Source organism: Sciurus carolinensis, chromosome 2 (assembly GCF_902686445.1).
Source record: "Sciurus carolinensis chromosome 2, mSciCar1.2, whole genome shotgun sequence".
NCBI lineage: Eukaryota > Metazoa > Chordata > Mammalia > Rodentia > Sciuridae > Sciurus > Sciurus carolinensis.
The window spans coordinates 120,198,511-120,223,519 of NC_062214.1; the positions used below are offsets into that span (position 1 = coordinate 120,198,511).

The following is a 25,009-nucleotide window of genomic DNA, read 5'->3' on the forward strand; positions in this document are numbered from 1 at the left end:
GCAAATCAGCAAAGGGAGGAATTATCCTAAAGGAACTGTCAAATAAAGGAGGAACCAAGTCGTGTCAAAAATAAATAAATAAATACATAAATAAATAAATAAATAAATAAAATGAGTCAAATGACCAGGAATACAAATCATATCTCAATAATAACCCTGAATGCTAATGACCTGAATTCATCAATCAACAGACATAGACTGGCAGATTGGATTAAAAAGAAAGATCCAACAATATGTTGCCTGCAAGAGACTCACCTCATAGAAAGAGATACCCATAGACTAAAGGTGAAAGGATGGGGAAAAACATATCATGCACATGGACTCAGCAAAAAAGCTGGGATATCCATCCTCATTTCAGATAATGTGGACTTCAAGCCAAGTTAGTCAGAAGGGATAAAGAAGGACATTTCATACTGCTTAAGGGAACCATAAATCAGCAAGACATAACAATCATAAATATCTATGCCCCAAACAGTGGCACATCCATGTATGTCACACAAATCCTTCTGAATCTCAGAAACCAAATAGACCATAATACAATAATACTAGGTGATTTTAACACGACTCTCTCACCACTGGACAGATCTTCCAAACAAAAACTGAACAAAGAAACTATAGAACTCAATAACACAATCAATAATTTAGACTTAATGGATATTTATAGAATATACCATCCAACGAAGAGTGAATACACTTTCATCTCAGCAGCACATGGATCCTTCTCTAAAATAGACCATATATTATGCCACAAAGCTAATGTTAGCAAATACAAGAAGATAGAGACACTACCTTGTATTCTATCAGATCATAATGGATTGAAATTAGAAATAAATGAAAGAGTAAAAAACAGAAATTACTCCAACACCTGGAGATTAAAAAAATATGCTATTATATGATGAATGGATAACAGAAGATATTAGGAAGGAAATTAAAAAATTCTTAGAGGTAAATGAGAACGAAGAAACATCATATCAAAATCTCTGGGACACTATGAAAACAGTACTTAGAGGAAAATTTATTTCATGGAGCGCATTCAATAAAAGAAGTAAAACTCAACAAATAAACGACCTAACACTACAGCTCAAAGCCCTAGAAAAATAAGAACAGAACAACACCAAAAGTAGTAGAAGACAGGAAATAGTTAAACTCAGAGCTGAAATCAACAAAATTGAAACAAAAGAAACAATACAAAAAATTGACAAAATAAATAGTTGGTTCTTCGAAAAAATAAACAAAATTGATAACCCCTTGGCCACACTAACAAAGACAATATGATAGAAAACCCAAATCACTAAAATATAGAATGAATGAGGAAATATCACAACAGACACGATTAAAATACAAAACATAATTAGAAGCTATTTTGAAAATCTATACTCCAACAAAATAGAAAACCTTCGAAGACATCAACAGGTTTCTAGAGACATATGAATTGCCTAAACTGAACGAGGAGGACATACACAACTTAAATAGACCAATTTCAAGTAATGAAATAGAAGAAGTCATCAAAAGCCTAACAACAAAGAAAAGTCCAGGACCAGATGGGTTCTCAGCCGAGTTCTACAAAACCTTTAAAGAAGAGCTCATTCATACTTTTCAAAGTATTCCATGGAATAGAAGAGGAGGGACGCCTCCCAAACTCATTCTATGAAGCCAATATCACCCTGATACCTAAACCAGACAGAACACATCAAGGAAAGAAAATTTCAGACCAATATCCTTAATGAACATAGATACAAAAATTCTCAACAAAATTTTAGCAAATCGCACTCAAAAACATATTAAAAAGATAGTGCACCATGATCAAGTGTGTTTCATCCCAGGGATGCAAGGTTGGTTCAACATCAGGATATCAATAAATGTAATTCACCATATCAATAGACTTAAAGTCAAAAATCACATGATTATTTCAATAGATGCAGAAAAAGCATTTGATAAAATACAGCACCATTTCATGCTCAAAACACTAGAAAAAATAGGGATAGTAGGGAAATTCCTTAACATTGTAAAGGCCATCTATGCTAAGCCCATGGCTAGTATCATTCTAAATGGTGAAAAACTGAAAGCATTCCCCCTAAAAACTGGAACAAGGGAGGGATGCCCTCTTTCACCACTTCTATTCAATATTGTCGGTGAAACTCTAGCCAGAGTAATTAGACAGACCAAAGAAATTAAAGGGATATGAATAGGAAAAGAAGAACTCAAAATATCCCTATTTGCTGATGATATGATCATATATTGGAGGAACCAGGAAATTCCACCAAAAAACTTTTAGAACTCATAAGTGAATTCAGTAAAGTAGCAGGATATAAGATCAATGCTCATAAATCTGATGCATTTTTATACATAAGTGATGAATCTTCAGAAAGAGAAGTTAGGAAAACTACCCCATTCACAATAGCATCGAAAAAAATAAAGTACTTGGGAATCAATCTAACAAAAGAGGTGAAAGACCTATACAATGAGAACTACAGAACACTAAAGAAAGAAATTAAGCAAAACCTTAGAAGATGGAAAGATCTCCCATGTTCTTGGATAGGCAGAATTAATATTGTCAAAATGGCCATACTACCAAAAGTGCTATACAGATTCAATGCAATTCCAATTAAAATCCCAATGATATACCTTACAGAAATAGAACAAGAAATCATGAAATTCATCTGGAAGAATAAGAAACCCAGAATAGCTAAGCAATCTTTCGCAGGAAAAATGAAGCTGGAGGTATCACCAGAACTTCATCTCTACTACAAAGCAATAGTAACAAAAATGGCATGGTATTGGTACCAAAATAGACAGGTAGATCAATGGTACAGAATAGAGGACACGGACACAAACCCAAATAAATACAATTTTCTCATACTAGACAAAGGTGCCAAAAATATGCAATGGAGAAAAGATAGCGTCTTCAACAAATGGTGCTGGGAAAACTGGAAATCGATATGCAACAAAATAAAACTAAACCCATATCTCTCACCATGCACGAAACTAAACTCAAAATGGATTAAGGACCTTAGAATCAGACCAGAGACCCTGCAGATTATAGAAGAAAAAGTAGGTCCAAATCCTCAACATGTCAGCTTAGAATCAGACTTCCTCAACAGGACTCCCATAGCACAAGAAATAAAAGCAAGAATCAATAACTGGGATAGATTCAAACTAAAAAGCTTTCTCTAAACAAAGGAAACTATCAGCAATGCGAAGAAAGAGCCTACAGAGTGGGAGAAAATCTTTGCCAATCATATTTCACATAGAGCACTCATCTCCAGAATCTATAAAGAACTCAAATAACTCAAAACCAAGAATACAAACAACCCAATTGACAAATGGGCTAAGGAAATGTACAGACACTTCATAGAAGAAGATCTATAAGCAATCAACAAACATGGAAAATCGTTCAACTTCTCTAGTAATAAGAGAAATGCAAATCAAAACCACCCTAAGATTCCATCTCACCCCAATTAGAATGGCAATTAACAAGAATACAAGCAACAACAGGTGTTGGCGAGGATGTGGGGAGAAAGGTACATTCATACATTGCTGGTGGGGCTGCAAATTAGTGCAACCACTCTGGAAAGCAGTGTGGAGATTCCTTAGAAAAGTTGGAATGGAACCACCATTTGACCCAGCTATCCCACTCCTTGGCCTATACCCAAACAACTTAAAATCAGCATACTACAGAGATACAGCCACATCAATGTTCATAGCTGCTCAATTCACAATAGCCATATTGTGGAACCAATCTAGATGCCCTTCAATTGATGAATGGATAAGGAAACTGTGGTATATATATATAATGGAATATTACTCAGCCATAAAGAATAATAAAATTATGGCATTTGAAGGCAAATGGATGAAATTGGAGAATATCATGCTAAGTGAGATAAGCCAATCTCAAAAAACCAAAGGAAGTATGATCTCGCTGATAAGTGGATGATGACATAATGGGGGGTGGAAGGGGTTAGTTTTAGGGTTAGAGTTATGGTTAGGGAGGGGGGCAAGAATGGAGGAATGAAGGACATTATAGAGGGAAAAGAGGGGTGGGAGTGGTGGGGGAAGGGGAAAAATAACAGAATGAATCAAACAACATTACCCTATGTAAATTTATGATTACACAAATGGTATGCCTTTACTCCATGTACAAACAGAGAAACAACATGTATCCCATTTGTTTACAATAAAAAAAAATTTAAAAAGATTAAAAAAAATAAAATAAAATGGTAGTAGGACTTGTGGCATTTGATATGCTAGTCCTTGACTCAGAGGACAAACTTTTTTAGGGGTGGGTGGGAGCAACTGAGGATTAAACCCAGGGCACTTAACTACTGAGCCATTTCCCTCACCCTTTTTAGTTTTTATTTTGAGACAGGGTTTTGCTAAATTGCTTAGGACCTCAATAAATTGTTGAGGCTGGCTTTGAACTTGCCGTCTTCTGCCTCAGCCTCCTGCAGCCGCTGTGCTTACAGGCATGTGCCACCATCCCCTGCACAAACTTTATCCTTGAAAGAATCTTCTAACTTGAAGGGCTGATCTAAGGTGCTTTTCTTCTACATAATTCAGAACACAGAGTGAAAGAGTAGTGAGTATTCCTTGAAAATATTGTAAGGCAAATGAATAACCCACAACTCTCTGAGGTTAAAAAAAAAAAAGTCACAATTGAGGCAAATTACACATTACCAAAAAGAAGATCGTTCCTGTGGAAAATTAGGGCATTCAAAAGAACCAACATATCCTGAAGAACTTTGAAAGCCAAATGCATGCCCAGAGTGGGACACATGCTCAGAAAAGGACCAAGAAGACGCTAAACTCTGATCTTCAGTGATTTCTAGGTTCAGGGAAAATAAAAAGTCAAGACTAAAGCAAAGTAATACATAGCTTGGCTGAGTGTAGAAGGAGTACCCCAGCACACAGCCAATGAGATTTTTTTGCTGGATTTTTCTTTCTTTCTTCAATGGTTGGGTATTGCTCAGTGATAGTGTTTGCCTAGCATGCATGGAGCCCTGCGTCCAATTCCCAAAACCACAAAATGATTTTTTAAAAAACACTAAATGAATACAAGCTAACTGAACAGATCCTTCAGAGATAAAATGTGAGAAAGAATACAGATATTGAACCAGATATGTTAACTCATGCTTGTAACCCCAGCAGCTCGGGAGGATGAAGCTGGAGGATCACAAGTTCAAAGTGAACCTCAGCAACTCAGCAAGTCCCTAAGCAACTTAGTGAGACCCTGTCTCAAAAGAAAAAATAAAAAGGCCTGGGGAATGTAACTCAGTGGTAAGTGCTCCTGGGTTAAATTCCCAGTACCCGCCCTCAAAAGAACAGAGATAAAAATTACTAAAAAAAAAGTCTGACATGCCATAGTAAATTTAAAAAGAACTTTCTTTCTCTTGAGATAAGATTTCTAGAATCATCATGGTGTAATATCTAAAATGTCAAGTTTTTAACAAAAAAATTAAGACGTGCAAAAATTGAAGTATCATTCACTCACAAAAGGAATGTATATATATATAATGTACTTGAAAAATCAGATATTGTACAAAAACCTTAAATTAACAGTTTTAAATAAGTTCAAAGAGCTATAGAAAACCAAAAAAATGATGCACAAACAAATCAAGAATACAAGTAAAGATATGGAAATTACTAAAAGAATCCAAACAGAAATTCTAGAATTGAAAAATACAATAACCAAATTAAAACAATCCCTATAAGGTGTCAGCAGAAGATCTGAGTGGATAGAAAAAAATAATCAGTGAGGTTGAAGATAAGTCAAACTAATTCATTTATTCTGGGGAGCAGGAGAGAGATGATAAGAATCAAGTAAATGAACAAACCTAGTGACCTGTGTAACAACATCAAGAATGCCCATATAGAGGACACCATAGAGAGAATGGAAAGGGAAGAAAGAACATTTGAAGAGATATAGTTGAAATCTTCCCAAATTATCAAAGACACAAATCTGCACATTCAAAAAGCTCAGTAAACTCCAAAAAGGAAAAATGCAAAGATATTCACATTAAGACATATTACAATCAAATTGTCAAAATCCAAAGACAAAGAGAATCTTTGAAAGTATAAATGAAGAGACAATTTATTATTTACAAAGAGTCATCAATAAGACTAGTAACAGGTATCTCATCCATGCTATCTAATGCTAGCTATGGGTGCTAGCAAGGTTTGAGAAGACATTTTAAAGTGATGAAAGGAAAGAAATCCACCAAGAATTCTATATCCAGAAAAACTATCCTTCAAGCATAAAGAAGAAATCAAACATTTCCACGTGAAAGAAGAGAGAGAAATCTGAAGAACTTCATACATAGTGCACACTTCAAAGATATGCTAAAGAAAGGTCTTTAAGTAGATTTCAAAAAACCCTGGAGAGTAACTCAAAGCCAAATGAAAAAAATAATTTCCTTCGGTAAAGATAACCCATAAATAAATATGAAAGCCAGTATTTGTAACTCCTGTTATGTTCTATATGTCTTTTATGGTTTAAAAGATAAATGCATAAAATAAAAACTGCAAAAGTACATTAATAGGAACATCATATATAAAGATGTAATTTGTGAAGTTAACAACATAAAGAAGATGACAAAGTTCAGGGTAAGAGCAAAGATTTTGTATGTTGTGGATGTTGAGTTTCTATTTAAACTAAATTATTCTAAATTAAGAATGATAATTGTCAATCTCCACAGAAACCACTAAGAAAATGTCTTTTAAAACATATAGAAAAGGTACAAAGAAGGCAAATGTAATGATACATTATAAATTATCAAACACAAAATAAGATAGTAATGGTGAAATTAGAAACAAAGGAGGTATGAGAAAACCAAAAAAAAAAAAAAATACAAAATGGGAGAAGTCCTTCCATATTAGTAATTGCAAATGGATTAAAGTTTTTAATCTAAAAGAGAGAGAGATTTACAGAATTCTTTTTTTTATTATGTAATTATGTGATCTGCAAGATACTTTAGATCAAAAGACACAAGTGGTTTAAAAGTGAAAGTATGAGAAAAGACATTCCATGCAAACAGTAACCAAAAGATATCTGAAGTGAATAAACAAAATAGATTTTAACTCAAAAATTATTACAAGAAACAAGACTTTATATACTCATAATAGAAATAATTAATCTAGAAGATATAACAATTAAAGCAACATATAGCTCCAATCAAGCATTGAAAAAAATTAGAGGGAGAGATTTTCAATTCTACAAAAACATTTGGAGACTACAAAATGAACTTTCAATAAATAATAGAACATCTATACATGTTCAGGAAGAAAATAGAGAATATGAACAAAACTATAAACAAAATGAACCCAACAGTCTTATATAGAACACTTCCCATCAGCAGCAGAGTGCATGTTCTCAAGTGAACATGGAACATCCTCCAGGATAAAAATGATAGGTCATAAAACATGCCCAGTAAAATTTATAGGACTGAACTCATGCAAAGTACCTCATCTGATCAGAATGAAATGAAACAAGAAATTTTAAAAAAATAGAAAGAAAACTGAAAAATTCACAAATATTTGGAAATTAGCACACTATTATTCAACCAGTGAATCAAAAAAGAAATCACAAGAGAAATTGGAAAATATTTAGACATAAATAAAAAAAATAGAAAATACCAAAATTTATAACACCTATAATAAAGAAGGAAGTAAGATATCAAACCAATAACCAAATTTTACTCATTGAATTCTCAAAGAGCAAACTATTTGATCATGAGCATTAAAAAAATCAAACTAAATGCATAGCTAGCAGAAGAAAAGAAATAAAAATTAAAAATCAATGAAATATAGAAAAATAATACATAAGTCAACAAAACTAAAAGTTGGTTTCTTGTAAAGATCAACAAAATTGACAAACTTGCATTTAGACTAGTAAAAACATATCTGATCAACTGATTTCTTTATAAGGGAGCCAAAATTATTCAATAGAGAAGAATAATCTTTTCAACAAAAGGTATTTAGATACCTGAGGAGAAACTTGCAGAAGGATGAAGTTGGACCTCTACCTCATACTATCAACAAAAATTGAACAGGATCTATGATATAAATATCAGAGCTAGATCCCTAAGCTCGCAGAAGAAAGAACAAGAATAAATCATAATCTTGGATTGTCAATAAGTTCTTAGATAAAACATCAAAAGTAAAAGCAATGAAATAAAAATAACTTGGACATCATCCTAATTAAAAACTTATATGCAACAAGGACATTGTCAAGCAAATTAAATTGCACCTACAGAATAGGAGAAACACTTGCAAATCCTATAAGGGTATAGATTATATAAAGAATTCTTATGATTAAACAACAAAAAAAACCAAGTATTCCAGTTAAAAAAGACAAAAGAATAAACATTCTTGAATATTCTTGAATAAACATTCCTTCAAAGAAAATATGCAAATTGCCAAGAAGCACATGAAAAGATGTTGAACATCATTAGTCATCAGTAAAACGTACATTAAAACCACAAGATACCACCTCACGCCCACCATGAGGCCATAATAAAAGAAGATGGAAAGTGACCAGTGTTGGCAAAGCTCTGAAGAAATTGTATTCCCCACACAATGCTGGTGAGAGTATAAAGGGATACAGTTACTTGGAAAACACTCAGCAGTTTCTCAAAAAGTACTAAAGACATCTCACCCCAATTAGAATGGTGATTATCAAGAATATAAGCAACAATAGGTGTTAGAGAGGATGTGGGGAAAAAGGTACACTCATACATTGCTGGTGGGGCTGCAAATTATTGCAGCCACTCTGGAAAGCAGTGTGGAGATTCCTTAGAAAACTTGGAATGGACCCACCATTTGACCCAGCTATCCCACTCCTCGGCCTATACCCAAAGGACTTAAAATCAGCATACTACAGAGATACAGCCACATCAATGTTCATAGCTGTTCAATTCACAATAGCCAGATTGTAGAACCAACCTAGATATCCTTCAATTGATGAATGGATAAAGAAACTGTGGTATATATATACAATGGAATATTACTCAGCTATAAAGAATAATAAAATTATGGCATTTGCCGGCAAATGGATGAAATTGGAGAATATCATGCTAAGTGAGATAAGCCAATCTCAAAAATCCAAAAGATGAATGATCTCACTGATAAGCAGATGATGACACATACTGGGGGGTGGGAGGGGGCACGAATGGAGGAAGGAGGGACTGTATAGAGGGAAAAGAGGGGTGGGAGGGGTGGGGGGAAGGAAAAAATAACAGAATGAATCAAACCTGGTTACCCTATGTGAATGTATGATTACACAAATGGTATGCTGTTACTCCATGTACAAACAGAAACATGTATCCCATTAGTTTACAATAAAATTAAATTTAAAAAAAAGTACTAAAGAAATTTAAGAAAGGACCCAGCAATTCCATTCTTAGGTATATGCAAAAGAATTGAAAAGAGATATGTTTAACTTTGTATTAGTACATTATAGTTCTATATAATACTGATACTCATTTTGACATAATTATACAAACACAGAATATAATTTGTCCCAATCCAGTACACAGTACATATTTCCCTTTGCCCATCTTTCCTCCCTCCCCATTTCCTTTTGTCTATTCTGTCAGTTTTTCTTCTATTTATTTATAGTTTTTAATTAATACTCTATAGACATACATAAAGTTGAAGTTCACTGTGGTATTTTCATATATATACCTAAAATAGTTTGGTCAGTTTTATTCCATCATTCCTCCTTTTTCCCATTCCTCCTGTCTTCCCTTTAATCCCCCTTCTCTACTCCACTAATTTATCTTCTATTTTCATAGGATTCTCCCCACTTCCTTTCTTCCCCTCCCTATTTCAGTCTTGTTTTTGCATATGACAGAAAACATTTGACTCTTGACTTGCTGAGTCTGGTTTCTTTTACTTAGCATGACATTCTCCAGTTCCTTCCATTTACCAGCAAATGACACAAGTTCATTCTTCCTTTTGACTGATTAAAACTCCATTTGTGTATATACTACATTTTCTTTACCCCATTCGTCAGTTGATAATCACCTAGGTTGATTTCATAATTTGGCTTTTGTGAATTGTGCTGCTATAAACATTGATGTTGCTGTATCACTGCAGTATGGCGATTTTAGATATTTTGGATACGTACCAAGGAGTGGAATAGCTAGGTCATATGGTGGTTCCATTATTAGTTTTTTGAGGAAGTTCTATACTGCTTTCCAGAGTGGTTGTACTAATTTGCAGTCCCACCAACAATGTATGAATAGATCTTTTTCCCTGCATCTTCACCAGCATTTATTATTATCTGTAGTCTTGTTTATTCTCCTTTTCACTGGAGTGAGATATAGTTTTGATTTGCATTTCCCTGATAGCTAGGAATGTTGAACATGTTTTAGATGTTTGTTGGCCATTATGTATTTCTTCTTTTGAGAAGTGTATGTTTAATTATTTTACTCATGTATTGATTGGGTTATTTGCTTTTTTTGATATTAAGTTTTTGAGTTCTTTATATATGTTGTATATTAATCCTCTGTCTTAAGAGCAGGTAGCAAATGATCTTCCATTCTGTAGGCTCTCTCTTCACACTCTTGTTTCCCAAACAAAAACATGTCCATATATATCCTTAACAGCTCCATTCACAGTAGCCAAAAACAGTAAATTTTTCCAAAGTTCATCAATAGTTCAATGGACAAAATGTGATATATATGTATATACATTTATACACATAAATGTGCTATATATGTGTATATGTTTATATATAAAGGCTATTCAAGCATTAGGAGAAAGAATGAAGTGCTGATACACTCTGCAATGTGGTAAATCCAGAGAGAGTAGACGGTAGTTGGCAGAGGCTACAGGAAGGGACACTATTTAATGGGTACAGTTTCCTTCCAGGATGATGGAACATTTTGAAACTAAAGAGAGGGTGATTTTGCAACACTGTGAATGTTCTAGGTGGCACTGAATTGTTCACTTTAAAATGGCTAATGTTATGTGAATTCTGCCTCAGCTGAAAGAAAAATGAAGAAATCGGCAAGAGAGATATACACACCTGAAACAGATATAAAAGTATCTCATAAACAAAAAATTTTCATCTTAATAAATCTTAATTTTCACCCATAATAAGACAAATACAAATTAAAACCACAATGAAATGCTCTTTCTCTCATATCAGGTGGGCAAAAATTCAAACATTTTGGTGAGACTGTGTTGAAACAGTTTCTTTGGGAATGCAAAATACTTCAACACTTGTGGGGGAAATTTAGCAATATCTAACAAAACTATGTATGTCTTTGACTCACTGTTAAGAGTTTACCCTAGTGTTGTGAGCAGTAAATAAAATCATTTCTTTGAACTGTCTAACCCTGGACACTGAGATCTGCATCTGGGAACTCTGCTGTACAAGAGTGCCGGAGGAATATCCATCTGCAAGGTGACTCCTGTTGACAGGGAGAATTCCATGCTTGACATGAAATTCACTAGTTCAAAAGCCTTGATTTCAAATCCCAGGTGCCCAGAGGTAGAAGAAATGGGTCTAAAATGCTAAGCCCCAACCAAGTTGTTTTTCTTAATTTCATCCTTTTTACCTCAAGAAGTTTTTCATATTGAAAACCTTTAAAGCTCATACCTATATAATGAATGTGTGGGCTTTTGTTCCTTTGTTAGATCAAGTCTCCATCAGAGTTTGGATCACCACCGGATCCTGCTGCTGCTCCATTTTCATGTCCTTTGTCTGTATTTCTTAGTATATTTCTTTTGACTTTCATTTTCTTTTTTTTTCTTTTTTAATTATTTATTTATCTTTTTATTTCTTACAGACTGCATTTTGATTCATTGTACACAAATGGGGTACATCATTTCATTACCATGGTTGTACACAATGTAGATTCATACCTTTGGTGTAATCATACATGTACATAGGTAATGATGAATTTTATTTTCTCAAGCGAGCTCACCGACAGTCTTAGGTTAACTGTTCACTGGAAGGCCTTAGCAGGCACCCTGGAGAGACAGCACTAAAATACATATGCAAGAATGATTGGAGTATATTGGAAACTACATAAATATGCAAATATTGGCAATAGAGGGTGAATAGTCTGTGAAACATACACACAAGGGAGTACTGTCAAGCAATGAAAAATAAAGGAGGGTTATGTGAGGCGATAAGGGATTATTTCATAAGTGAAAAATACGAATGCAACTGAATATACATAGTACTCAAATTTTGTTTGAAAAATTCAGAGAATTTAAAAAACAGATTAATTTGTTCATTTGTTCAAAAATGAAATGCTGCAAAAATGTACCAAACTCTAAAAGAAGTGAGAGGGAATATGGTAGAAGATACATAGAAGAATGGAACATACCTGTAAAAATGCCTTTATTCATGATTTTAAATTCTTAATCCAGTTTTATATTTTACCTACTCAAAATGTAATATTAAGCTAACAAACGTAATGATAAAAATCCTTAAACTGAATGCAAAGAGATACAAATGAATCCATATACATTTCAAATAACCAAATGACATGACCAAACTGAAGGAAAAAAAATATGAACTGATCCAATTAATTTTTGACGGCTCCTATTTTATTTTCCAATTAACTTTTGAACATAATACTTTGAATACATACTATTCGTGTTAGTTTTTCATCCCTGTGACCAAAATGCCTGAAAAGAACAACTTCAAGGAAGAAAAGTTCATTTTGTGCTCATAGTTTCAGAGTTTTCAGCCTTTGATCAGTCATTGCTCTGGGCCTGAGGTGTGGCAGAACTTCATGACAGAAGGGTGTGGCAGAGGAAAGTTGCTCCTCTCAGGGCCTCCAGGAAGCACAGGGTGGGGGTGGGGGAAAACAGCAGGGGTCGGGGGGAAGACAGGGCATGGAGAGAGAAAATCCAAGGTCACACACCCAGGGACCTACCTCCACCATGCCTGCCTGCCTGCCGTTACCATCTAGTAGTCCAAATCATTAATCCACCAAAATTGATCAATGCACTGTTGAGGTCAGAAATTAATGAGCAAATCAATCAGCTCCTAAAACCCGCAGCTCTGAATCTTGCTATATTAGAGGCTGCACTTCCAATACATGAGCTTTCATTGGCATTCTGGTTAACACCATTTCATTAAAACATAAAATAAGTACAAAAAATTGTATTCATATTATGTTTTTTCTTTTATAGTTGCATTAATATAGTAATTCTAAAACAAGTGCATTTGAACATATAATTAATCCAATAAATAAATGTATTTATGTTAGGAACCAGGGTCACCACTATGAAAGGAGAGAGTTACACATTTGGAATAGAAGGCAAGACACTCACTGGGTTGAATTAACTTTGATGTTCAAATCAAACTCTCTTTCAAATGTATGTGTTACATACATAATATACTTATAGACTACATATATAATATAAACAGGTATATACATTTACCTACGTATATATTCATATTCATGAATATACATATTCATGTATATTAAATGCATGTTCATATGTGTTTATATTGAACATTAACAACCGCTAATAAAAAAGGAAATTCATAAATATGCTTCCTGATGCATGAACACAAAAACCACCTATAAACAGAAACAAACGTGTCTAGTCAAACCTCTGGATCCAAGTGCCATTTGGATATGTTTTCAACAAATAAATGAAGGGAAAGAAAAAAATGGAAGGAATCCTATACATTAGAACAGATTTTTAAAACACATCAGATGAAAAAATGAGCAAACTAAATGATAGTGTTTTAGAATGCACACTGGGAAGAAAGATATAGCTGTAAAAATGAAAGGAAGTTTTAATTGTATAATCAGGATCATAGTTACTTTTTAAAAAATTTTTACAGGCTGCATTTTGATTCATTGTACACAAATGGGGTTCATCGTTTCATTTCTATGGTTGTGCACGATGCAGATTCATACCATTCGTGTAATCATACATGTACCTAGGGTAATGATGTCTAAGAGGAAGAGTGGTTGCACTGGAATTGGGAAGTCACATTGAAGATCTTTGGGATGGCTAGTAAATTCTGTTTTATTTTGCTACTTTAAAATAATAAATAAATAAAATCGAAATCGAAACTTGATACACAAGTGGTGGCACAAAACCTCTAACCACCCTTCATCTGGAGGCCAACATTCAGTACCAGTGCCAGAGCCAAATCCCATCAGCGCTCACATTGTTAACACTGAAACACAATAAAAGGGAGAAAACTTGTTCCTCCGACTCAGGGCATAGGTAACTGCATCTTCAGGGAGTCGGAACTCAGAAAGTTTCAGTCTGTTGCATAATACCCTCCTGTGTAAAGAATTACACAAGATGCTGCTACAGTAAAGGTAGTTAATTAAGAGCACTAATTGAACTTGGGTAGTGACCAAGGGGAACTTCAGAGACCTGACATTGCCAGACAGAAATCAGTCTGTTATGGGAATTGTCTTCTAGCATCCTGCTGGTTTTCCCAAGGCAACCAAGGAGAAAGGTGCTTAATGGGTCACTTGGGGGTGACATCTATTTCTGTAAATTATCACTTCTTTCTCCTCCTCAGACTTTTGTGGTTTTTGCCATGAAGCCCAATAATAAGGAAAGCAAATTTTAACTGAAAAAAAAAATAACAGGAAGAAAAAATTGAACAATTTTATGCTTTTAAAACTAGCTGTACATTAAGAAAATAAACCATGGCCTCATCACAGGCACTTAGCTGGAAGCTGCCAAAACAATCTATTGCTTTGTTTATCTGCTTATCAACTATTTCATGGCAAATAGGAAAAAAGCGATGGGATAAATAAAATCAAAATTTCCAAAATCTAAATGGAAGAAATATTCATGACCTGTTTGTCCACAAAAATATTAATTAGCAATGATATAAAATTTAAATATCAGTGATTGCACTAATATATATCTTAGAAATGTTAGTTTTAGTCTGAACAGAGTCATCCAAATGCTAATTTTCTGTAGTAACGTTTTTTTTTTTAATTTTTATTGTAAACAAATGGGATACATGTTGATTCTCTGTAGATGGAGTAAAGGTATACCATTTGTGTAATCATACATTTACATAGGGTAATGTTGTTTGATTCATTCTGTTATTTTTTCCCTTCCCCCCACCCCTCCCACCCCTCTTTTCCGTCTATTCAGTCCCTACTTCCTCCATTCTTGCCCCCTCCCCCCCATTATGTGTCATCACCCGCTTATCAGCGAGATCATTCTTCATTTGGTTTTTTGAGATTGGCTTATCTCACTTAGCATGATATTCTCCAATTTCATCCATTTGCCTGCAAGTGCCATAATTTTATTAATCTTTATGACTGAATAATATTCCATTGTAGTAACAGTTTTAAAGGAAAATGTTGGATCAGGAAAAACTTAAAATGGTTCATGAGAATATAATGAGTGAAAAAGCATATTGAGTAGAAATATAAATTAAATGGTAACAAATATCTGATATTGAGACATAACCAAACAAGGTAAGGTGTCTGGCTAATCATTTAAATCCATGGTTTAAAATAAAGGCAAATATGGTGTTTCATATGTATTGACTGTTCAAAGCAGTATATTTTCCACTTAATCTTCGCCCTAACCCTACAATTGGTGACCCTGCATTTGACAGCAGTAAATCTGATCCAGAGCCTGCACATCTAACCAGCTTTGCTCATACTTGCCCCCTGTGTATTTTTTGTGTACATACATATTCAGAGAGAGAGAGAGAGAGAGAGAGAGAGAGAGAGAGAGAGAGAGAGAGAGAGAGACAGTGAGCAAGACTGAGATAGGACTGCAGATAAAATATGTAAAGAAGATTTATGGAGTTCATTTATACTCCAGGATAATTACATAATTATGTAATTAAAACACATTTTTCTTAACTATATAAAAAAGAATAAAAATAAGGATACTGCAGTATCAAGTCAGTGTCCTCAAAATAGAGTTTAATTCAAGATATATTTACTGAGTGGGTACAGGGAACCAGAAACTGTGCTGGGTGCTACCCATACACAGACAAGTACGAGTCTCTGCCCTCCAGAAACTTTCTAATGGAAATTAGACCTGTAAAGAGAGTAATAAAATCTAATAATTGGAAAACTAAATAAAGAGATAAAACTTATCCAAGATCACAGAAGAATGGGTTCTGGAAAGTCTTCCAAGGGCAATGGAAGGTGAATCTTGAAAGTGAGCAAAAGGAATGACTTGTGTGAGCTTTCCAAACAAAAAGAAAGAACATAAACACATGCAAGAGAGCAAGAAATAAAGGGGTATCTAGGGGTTTATACAGCTTTGTATCACCACCACATGGTTTGGAGACTAAAGCAGTAATGCTTTTAGCCTTGAAATGTATTGTATCTGTTATTATGTCTAATCAAGCATTCTTGTGGGTGTAAAATCTGATGCCACTTTTGTTGCATCCCATATATTCTGGTACTTTGGTTCCATTTTCATTTACATCAATTTTTTTTAATTTTCCTTCTAATTTCTTTTTTTATATAATAGTTGTCCAGAAGCATACTTGTAAATTTTTTTGTGATTTCTCCCATTATTTATCTCTAGTTTTATATTATTATGGTTGGAGAGTTACAGGCTATGATTTCAAGCTTCTTATATTTGTTTAGACTTGTTCATGTCACAACTTGTGATCTACCCTGGAAAATATCCTCTGTGCTCTTGTGGAAAAAAAAAATGTGCATTCTGTTGATGTTGTAAGAAGTGTTCTTTACAGGTCTGTGAGGTCCATTTTAAAATCCAGTTTTCTTAACTGATTTTCTGTCCACATGATATGTCATTGAAAATGGGGTATTAAAATTCCCTATTATTGAGTCAGGCATGGTGGTACACACCAGTAATCCCAGCAGCTCAGGAGGCTAAGGCAGGAGGATCATGAGTTCAAGTTCAAGTTCAGCCTCAGCAATTTAGCAAACTCTAAGCAACTTAGTGAGACCCTGACTCTAAATAAAATACAAAAAAAAAAAAAGGCTGGGGATGTGACTGAGTGGTTAAATGATCCTGGGTTTAATCCCCAGTACCAAAATAAAATCCCTATGATTATTTTGTTGTGCTCTATTTATTATCCCTGTGATACAAAGTTCAATGTGTGCAAATTGATAAATGTGATTCACCATATTTGCAGACAAATATAAATATATATATACATATATATATATATATGCTTATCTCAATAAATGCAGGAAAAGCATTTGACAAAATTCAACATACTCTCAACAAATTATGCATAGAAGGAATGTGCTATAATACTTAAAGTCTACATATGACAAGTCCATGGCTAACCACTGGTGAAAGCTGAAAGCTTGTTCTCTAGATCAGGAACAAGACAAGGGTAAGACAGGGGTGCCCCTCTCCCCATTTCTTTTCAACATAGTACTACAGCAATTAAATAAGAGAAATAGAAAAAAGACTTCAAGTCATAAAGCAAGAAGAAAGTGTCAGCTTGTTGATTACATGATCTTAAGTTTAGAAAACCCCTGTCTCCAACCACAATAATAAAATGTTACAACTCATAAACAAATTCAATAAGGCTGCAGAATTCAAAAGCAACATACAAAAAAAGTAACATTTCTTTACACTAACAATGAACTATCTGAAAAAAGAATTTAGGAAATTATTATCTTTCACAATAACATAAAAAGATATTTAGGAGTAAATTTAACCAAAGGAGTGAAAATCTGTATACCAAAAAATACAAAACATTGATTAAAGAAATTTTAGATAACCCAAATAAATAGTAAGATATTCTATGATTATGATTAAGAAGAATTAATATTTTTAGTATGTCCATATTACCAAATACAGTTTCAGTGAAATATCTATCAAATTTTCAGTGTCATTCTTCAACAAAAGACCCTTAAGAACCAAAGGAATCTCAAGCAAAAAGAACAAAACAAGAAGAATTATCTCAAACCTATTACAAAGTCATACTGGCATGATACTGGCATGAAAACAGAAAAAATCAACCAATGAAAGATAAGATAAACCAAAAAACAGAGAACTCAGACACAAACTCACACTGTCGATTTTGGACAAAGATACCAAGAATACACAGTGGAGAAAAGATAGTCTCACCCACAAATGGTGGTGGAATAAATGGACATGCAGGAGAATAAAATTGGATTCTTAACTCTTACTAGATACAGAAATAAACTCAAAATGGATTAAAGACCTAAATGCAAGCCCTGAAACTATAAAATTCCTAGATGAAAGCATAGCAGAAATACCACAACATTTTTTGATGATGCTTTCCTGAATATGAACCCAAAAGGACAGACAACAAAAGCAAAAACAAAATTTCATCAAACTAAAAAGTTTTGCACAGCAAAGGAAACAACAGAGTGAAGAGATAACCCACTGTCTAAAAGAAATCATTTGCAAATAATACATCTGATAAGAGGCTAATACCTAAAAATATGTAAGAAACACACTCAATAGCAAGGAAACAAATAATCCAATCAAAAATGGGCAAATAACCTAAATATATGGTTCTTAAGAGAAAACATACAAATGAGAAACAGGTATATGGAAAAATGTTCATCATCAGTTAAGTATCAATACTGTGGATTAGGCAGAGGGAAGAGAAGGGAGGGGAGGGGATATGGGAGTAGAAAGATAGTGGAATGAATAGGACATTATTACACTATGTGCATATATGACTACTCGACCAGGGTGATTCTATATCATATACTACCAGAAGAATGAGAAGTCATACTCTACTTATGTAAGATGTGACAAAGTGCTTTCTACTGTCATGTATAACTCATTAGAACAATTTTTTTAAAAAAAGAAGTGAACCACGCTGTATGTTGAGTCTCAGAAGCATTCTAAGTGAGAAAGAAGCCAGATGTGTTAGACTATAGGCTGTATGTCTATTTATATGAAATTCTAGAAAAAGCAAAGCTGTAGTAACATGAATCAGCATAGTCATTGCCTGAGGCTGGAGATGGTAAAATGAGATTGGGGCATAAGGATACTTTTTAAGGCAATGGAAATGTTCTATATTTGAATTGTGGTGGTGATAATACAGCTGTATACATTTATTATGCTTATCAGATGATACACTTAAAAATAGGTAGATTTTATTTTATATTATATGTTGTTATGACTTGATACAGTAATTTTAAAAGAAGGATCTCAGTATCTATTACAAAGTTTCATGACAAGTTGTGTAGATGCAGGAAAAGGTGAAGAATTGGAGTGAAGGTGAGCTGGGGGTATAGCTTAGTTGGGAGAGTGCTTGCCTAGCATGCACAAAGCCCTCGGTTCAATCCCCCCACACACACACACACAAAAATTGCAATAACTAATAAAATCAGTCTACTACCTGGAATTTAATTTTAATAGCATGTATACATTGTCGATGTGTTAAATATTTCCCTTTGAAGAGAATCTGGTCTCCGTTCTTTTCTTGTTCTTCCTTTCATTCCAGGTTTTGACTGATCCTCTAATATAATTTCCTATTATTTCTTGAAAAAAAAAAAAAAACTATAATGAGACCCCATCTCACAACTGGTATAATGCCTATTATCATAAAGACAAAAGAAAAATGCTGGTGGGGACATGGGGAGTGGGGCTGCCGTCCACGGACTGAGACCTCGGAAACCCCTTGTGTCCCGTTGTATGGTTCTGTGTGTTCTGCAGTACTCCTTTGGTCTGCTTCTACTATGGAGAGAGGATGATGATGATACTAGTAAACGCGCTCAAATGAAAACAGCACTCAAACGCACTTTGGGATCCGCTGTGATTTGTGTACTTCTTTTAGTTGGTGGTTCTGTTCCACTGAATGCTCCCAATAACAGAAATTCTGCAGCGTGGGGAAGAGTGAAGTTCCTATTGGAACCTTGGAAGGAGTCGTGGGTTAGCTGCGCCGCCAGTCCCCACAGTTCTCTGACCCAGATTGTAATGTTGGCAGCTATAACTTACACAGCCTACAGCACGTCAGCATTACCTTTAAATCTAATAAAAGGTACTAGAAGCAGCTGCTCACAAACCCTTAGAAGGCAATGAAGAAGTGGAGCAACATATTCAGAACATTAAACCAAAAAGTAAAGCTGGTCGACCTTTGCCAACATGGGATTCAAAAGCAATTTGAAGAAAGCTTACCATCAGGTAGAAAAGAGAGGCACTTAGAGTTCATTGAAAACAGCTGGTGAATGAAATTTTGTGGTGCTGTGTTCCCTGAAATATTTTTCGTCTTGATTGCCTTGCTGTTTGTAACTTTGCTCTTCCTGTCAAATTTAAATAAATCTTTTGGTCCAATTGGAAGAGATTCTGGTTTCACAGTTTTTGGAGCACACCCAAGTAATCCACTGAATATGCTTTTGTCTTTACTAGTTTTCCCTCTTGATTATATTCTTATAACAATTATTATTGTGTACTTTATTTTTGTTTCAATGGCAGGGATTAGAAATGTTGGCAGATGGTTCTTTTTAATTATAAAATCAGAAGAGATAGAAGTGGGCCTCATGCACCCTCATTTCTTGGTGTGATACTTCTGCTTACTGTCCTTCATACTAGCTACTTGACTTATAATCTTCCTTCCCAGTGTGTTATCTATGGAAGCCAAATGACTTAATAGAAAGCAATGTAACTTCCCATGACGCTCTGAGCCAAAGAGATGTGATGCGGATGCCCCTGAAGATCAGTATCCTGTCTCCCAGACACACCCATTCCTTCACAAGTTCTGGGTCCTCAGTGCTGATGCTGTTTTGGTAATTGGGCCTCTCTCGGGGTGTTCTTGATTGCATTAATTGTATCCAGTTGTAAAGGGAAAGAGTAGGTGAAGATTCAGACCTAAGTGATGAGGCCCCTGGTCTGCCTTCTGTCTTAATGGTTTTATAAAGTTGACTGAATATTTGTTATGCATTTTTAAAGTTTTAAAGTTATACATGTAGGGTAAACTAGCTTCCATCAAAAATGGAAGCATAGCCATTAAAGGAAACTATATTTTTTATGTTTCTGAAGTTACATTATTGAATCTCAGATTAACATTTAAAAGTGCTAAAATAATACTATGTAAATATGAAACTAATAGCTTTGTGAGGGAATGTTTGTGGGAAAATTTTTTCTTTAAATGTATAATAGTGTTAAATTGATTTAAAAATCTTCCAGAATTTATATTCCCTTTTGTTTCTTTTTTAAAATAATAACAAATCACTTGTGGTTGTAAAAAAAAAAAAAAAAAAGATGTATAGCGGGTAATTTCTACTATGTCCTTATTCACATCACCTAGTGGCATGTGAAGAAGACAAATGAATCTCATAGAAAGACAGCTGAACAAGTGCTGACTTGATTGCAGCTTTGGTCCCAGATGTATTTAATCTCCTTGATGCCTAGTTTGTTACTATTAACCTGACAAATGTTTTTTCCCCTATTCCTGCTAGTAAAGATCACTATAAACACTTATTTTCAGCAGCCAGAACCAAAAATAACACTTTGCTGTCCTATCTTAGGTTCCAAGTCTTATGTCATAATCTAATCTGCAGTGAACTTAGTTACTACTCCATTCCAAAGAACCCCTCAATCACTTGTTGTATTGCTGATATATCAATTGGTCTGCCAAGCAATATGTAGTAAACATTCTAAATATCTGGCTAAGACACACACACACATATCAAAGAGTGAAAAATGAACCTCAAAAATATTCAAGGGCCTGTCACCTCAGTGAAATTTCTAGAAGAGTAGTGGTCTTGGACAAGTCAAGAGATCTACAGAGTGAAGGACAAGTTGCTGTACTTTATAGCATCACATCAACCAAAAGAGGCAAAATTTTCTGGGCCACTTAATATTTTGGAAGCAAAAAGCATTTCATTTTGGCATAGTATTCCAACCTAGTTACCAAGTGACTCAAAATATTTCCAGTTTTGAATAAAGCCCAGATCAAAGAAGGCTCTTCCCTGCTTCCGACTGCCTTGAAAGTTGCCCTGACATTTGTTCCACGTGGCTCAGGAGACACCAAAAAGCATCTGTGGCATGGAGGCTGCTCTAGGAATATGTTAGAGGGGTCCTAAGACTGAATCATGACCCCAGACATTTTTTTTCAGTCTTAGCTAACCTGCCTTCTTTGGCAGATACCAAATCTACTTTTAAGAACTATTGGCTTAATGCTGGACCCTAATAGACTGGACACTTAAATAAGGGCCAGCAACATACCATGCATCCTGAGCTTCCCAACATTAATTTGGTATTGTGACTTGCTAAGTTATAAAGTTGAGTGTGTACCGTAGCGTTCCATAATCATATTGAAGTGGTACATACAAGATTGGACTGGAAGAGATCCTGAAGACATAAGTTTCATTAACAATTGATCTGCATGTTCATGGTCCCACTGCATTACCTTCACTCACTACTACGCCTAGAACCTCATGGGAGAATCCTCTGACCAACTAACAGACAAAGAAAAAATGGAACTCTTTTATAGATGGTGTGATCTCCTAGTAATATTGGCATTTACCTCAGGGAAAATTGTTTATTGAACTGTTCCTTACATTGCAAGACATCTAACATCTCTGCTTGTGTGAAACCCTGAGTTTGATCACCAGCACCGTGAAGGAAAAAAAAGACATCTAACATAACTGAGTATCCAGCAAAATAAATAATGCTAGTAGCTATGGTTCCCATCCTCACCACTAAAAGCATCCACATTTAAGGAAGATTATATGTCAGTAGGTTATTAATATTCTTGCACTCATTGTTATTGACATCATCCCACCAACATCTTATTCCATAGATTAGATTCCCCCATACACTTTATCTTCTGTCTTTCAAAAAGCATTCTTACACACCTCTTACTCATGGAGGCATTGACATTACTCTCAAATTTTACACCTGCTTGTTAAAATAAGGAAGCACCCAGGAATCACCACCAGGGGGCAGGCTACACATATCAAAGTTTATATATCACCTTTGTCCAGATTTGCTTAAGGGTAACTTGGAAAAAATATTTAAGTGCTTTCCCATTTAAGGAATAAGTCACATCCATTCTCCAGCACTCTGGCAGAATATTTAAGAAAAGCAAATACTTCCAGACTCATTATAAAAGTTCAGTATTAGCCTGATATTCAAAACAAAGAAAGCATATTACAAAATTCAGCATTTGTTCCTGTTTTAAAAATCTTTCAAAAAAAGTAAATTAAAAAGTTTTTCAGCCTGTTAGAGAACCAATGGAAAAAACTATAATTACAATCAGACTTAATGATGAAAGACTGAATAGTTTTCTAACTACTTCTATTCCTCATTGTACTGTATGATCTAACAAGTGCAATAAACCAACAGTGAGTAAAATAAATCTATATTAGAATTTGAAAATATATTAATTTACTGACATTACCATCTGTAAATAAAATCCTATATGATCGATAAAGAGACTAACAGTGAAATTTTGTAAGTTTGCAGGATATAAAGTTAAACAAAAATCTATTACACTTCTATATACTCAAAACTAACAATCATAAATTGAAATGAAAGTCAATATTATTTAAAAGTACATCAAAAATATGAAATAATTTTTAATATAAAAGATCTGTGAACCAAATACTTGGAAACATTGCCAAAAGAAATTAAAAGGAACAAAGTAGATGAATGGATACACTATATTTATGATACATTCTTCAAAAGAAATAGATATATTCATCAGATAATAATTAGGTTACTAATAACATTCCAATCAACATTTTATGTCTCAACTTCCCAGAATCTAAAATATCAAGGAAAGAAATGCAAAGTTGCATCATGGTTAATGAGACAGTTTTATCTTATCTTTTATGAGATCTTTCTATAAATCACAAGCTGTCTACATATTCTCTTCATTGCTGCTTTCATGTCTTTATTCCTGAATGTGTAAATGACTGGATTCAGAAAAGGAGTGAGAACTGCATCAAAAATAGCAAGAAATTTGTCTATCTGTGAATTAGAGTGTGGCCATGTGTAAACAAACAGTGTTGGACCAAAGAACAAAATGACCACAGTGATGTGAGCTGAGAGAGTGGAGAGGGCCTTGGATGAACCACCTGAGGAGTGTTTCCAAACAGTGAACAGGATGAAGACATAGGAGATGAGAAGCATAAAGAAAGAGCCAACACAGATAAACCCACTGTTGACAGTGACCATGAACTGCAACTTGTAGGTATCTGCACAGGCCAATCTGAGAAGCAGAGGGAGGTCGCAGTAAAAGCTGTCCAGTGTATTAGGGCCACAGAAGGGCAAATTAATAAGAAATGCCAGTTGGAACAGTGAGTGAATAATGCCAAGGCCCCAGGCAGCAGGCAGAAACAAAATGCACCTCCATGGGCTCATGATGGTCAGGTAGTGCAGAGGCTTGCATATGGCCACATATCTGTCAAAGGCCATGGCCATGAGCAGCACCATCTCCACACCACCAATGACATGGATGAAGAAGATCTGGGTGACACAGCCTCCAAAGGAGATAATTTTGTGCTTCCTGAAAAGGTCATAAATCATCTTGGGGGAAGTGACAGAGCAGGCTCCCAAGTCAATGAAAGAGAGACCCGCCAGCAGGAAGTACATAGGGGAGTGTAAGTGAGGATCAGTGGTCACAGAAAACACAATGAGGATGTTGCCAGTCATGCTTGCCACATAGAGCACAGAGGAGCACACCAGGAGGAGGAGCTGGATCTCCCACGAACGGGTGAGTCCCAGAAATACAAACTCAGACACCACCGAGTGATTCCCTCCATCCATTGATCCAGCCAACTGGGCTGTAACTAAACTTACAAGAATTAAGAAAATGAGGAGGAAATTGTGATTATGGGGATAATAATGTGCTAACATCATTACAAAATTCTCATTGTGAATGAAGAGTATAGCATAATCCAATTTTTCAAACATACAAAAATAATACAAATCAATAAGATATCACAATGTGTGGGCTGCAACAGGATTTAAACATGTCGCCAACCCCCTCATTGTAATGTTCTATTCTCAGATTAACAAATCAGGCAAAAACAAAAGATTCATGACTATACATGATGTTCATCAAGTATTTAAATACCTGTGGTATTGACTATTTCTCACTTCCAACGTATTC

The 25,009-nt window shown here is 34.7% G+C and overlaps 1 protein-coding gene and 1 pseudogene across 1 annotated transcript; one reads left to right on the forward strand and one right to left on the reverse strand.

The window, feature by feature from the left end:
- The first annotated feature begins 19,136 nt into the window (after window positions 1–19,136).
- Window positions 19,137–20,805, forward strand: LOC124976430 (lysosomal cobalamin transport escort protein LMBD1-like; annotated as a pseudogene).
- Window positions 20,806–23,724: 2,919 nt separating this feature from the next.
- Window positions 23,725–24,681, reverse strand: LOC124977426 (olfactory receptor 4F3/4F16/4F29-like). Its single transcript, XM_047540969.1, has one exon. It carries the CDS (start codon window positions 24,661–24,663, stop codon window positions 23,725–23,727), a length of 939 nt encoding a protein of 312 aa, XP_047396925.1. The 5' UTR covers window positions 24,664–24,681.
- Between the last annotated feature and the right edge of the window lie 328 nt (window positions 24,682–25,009).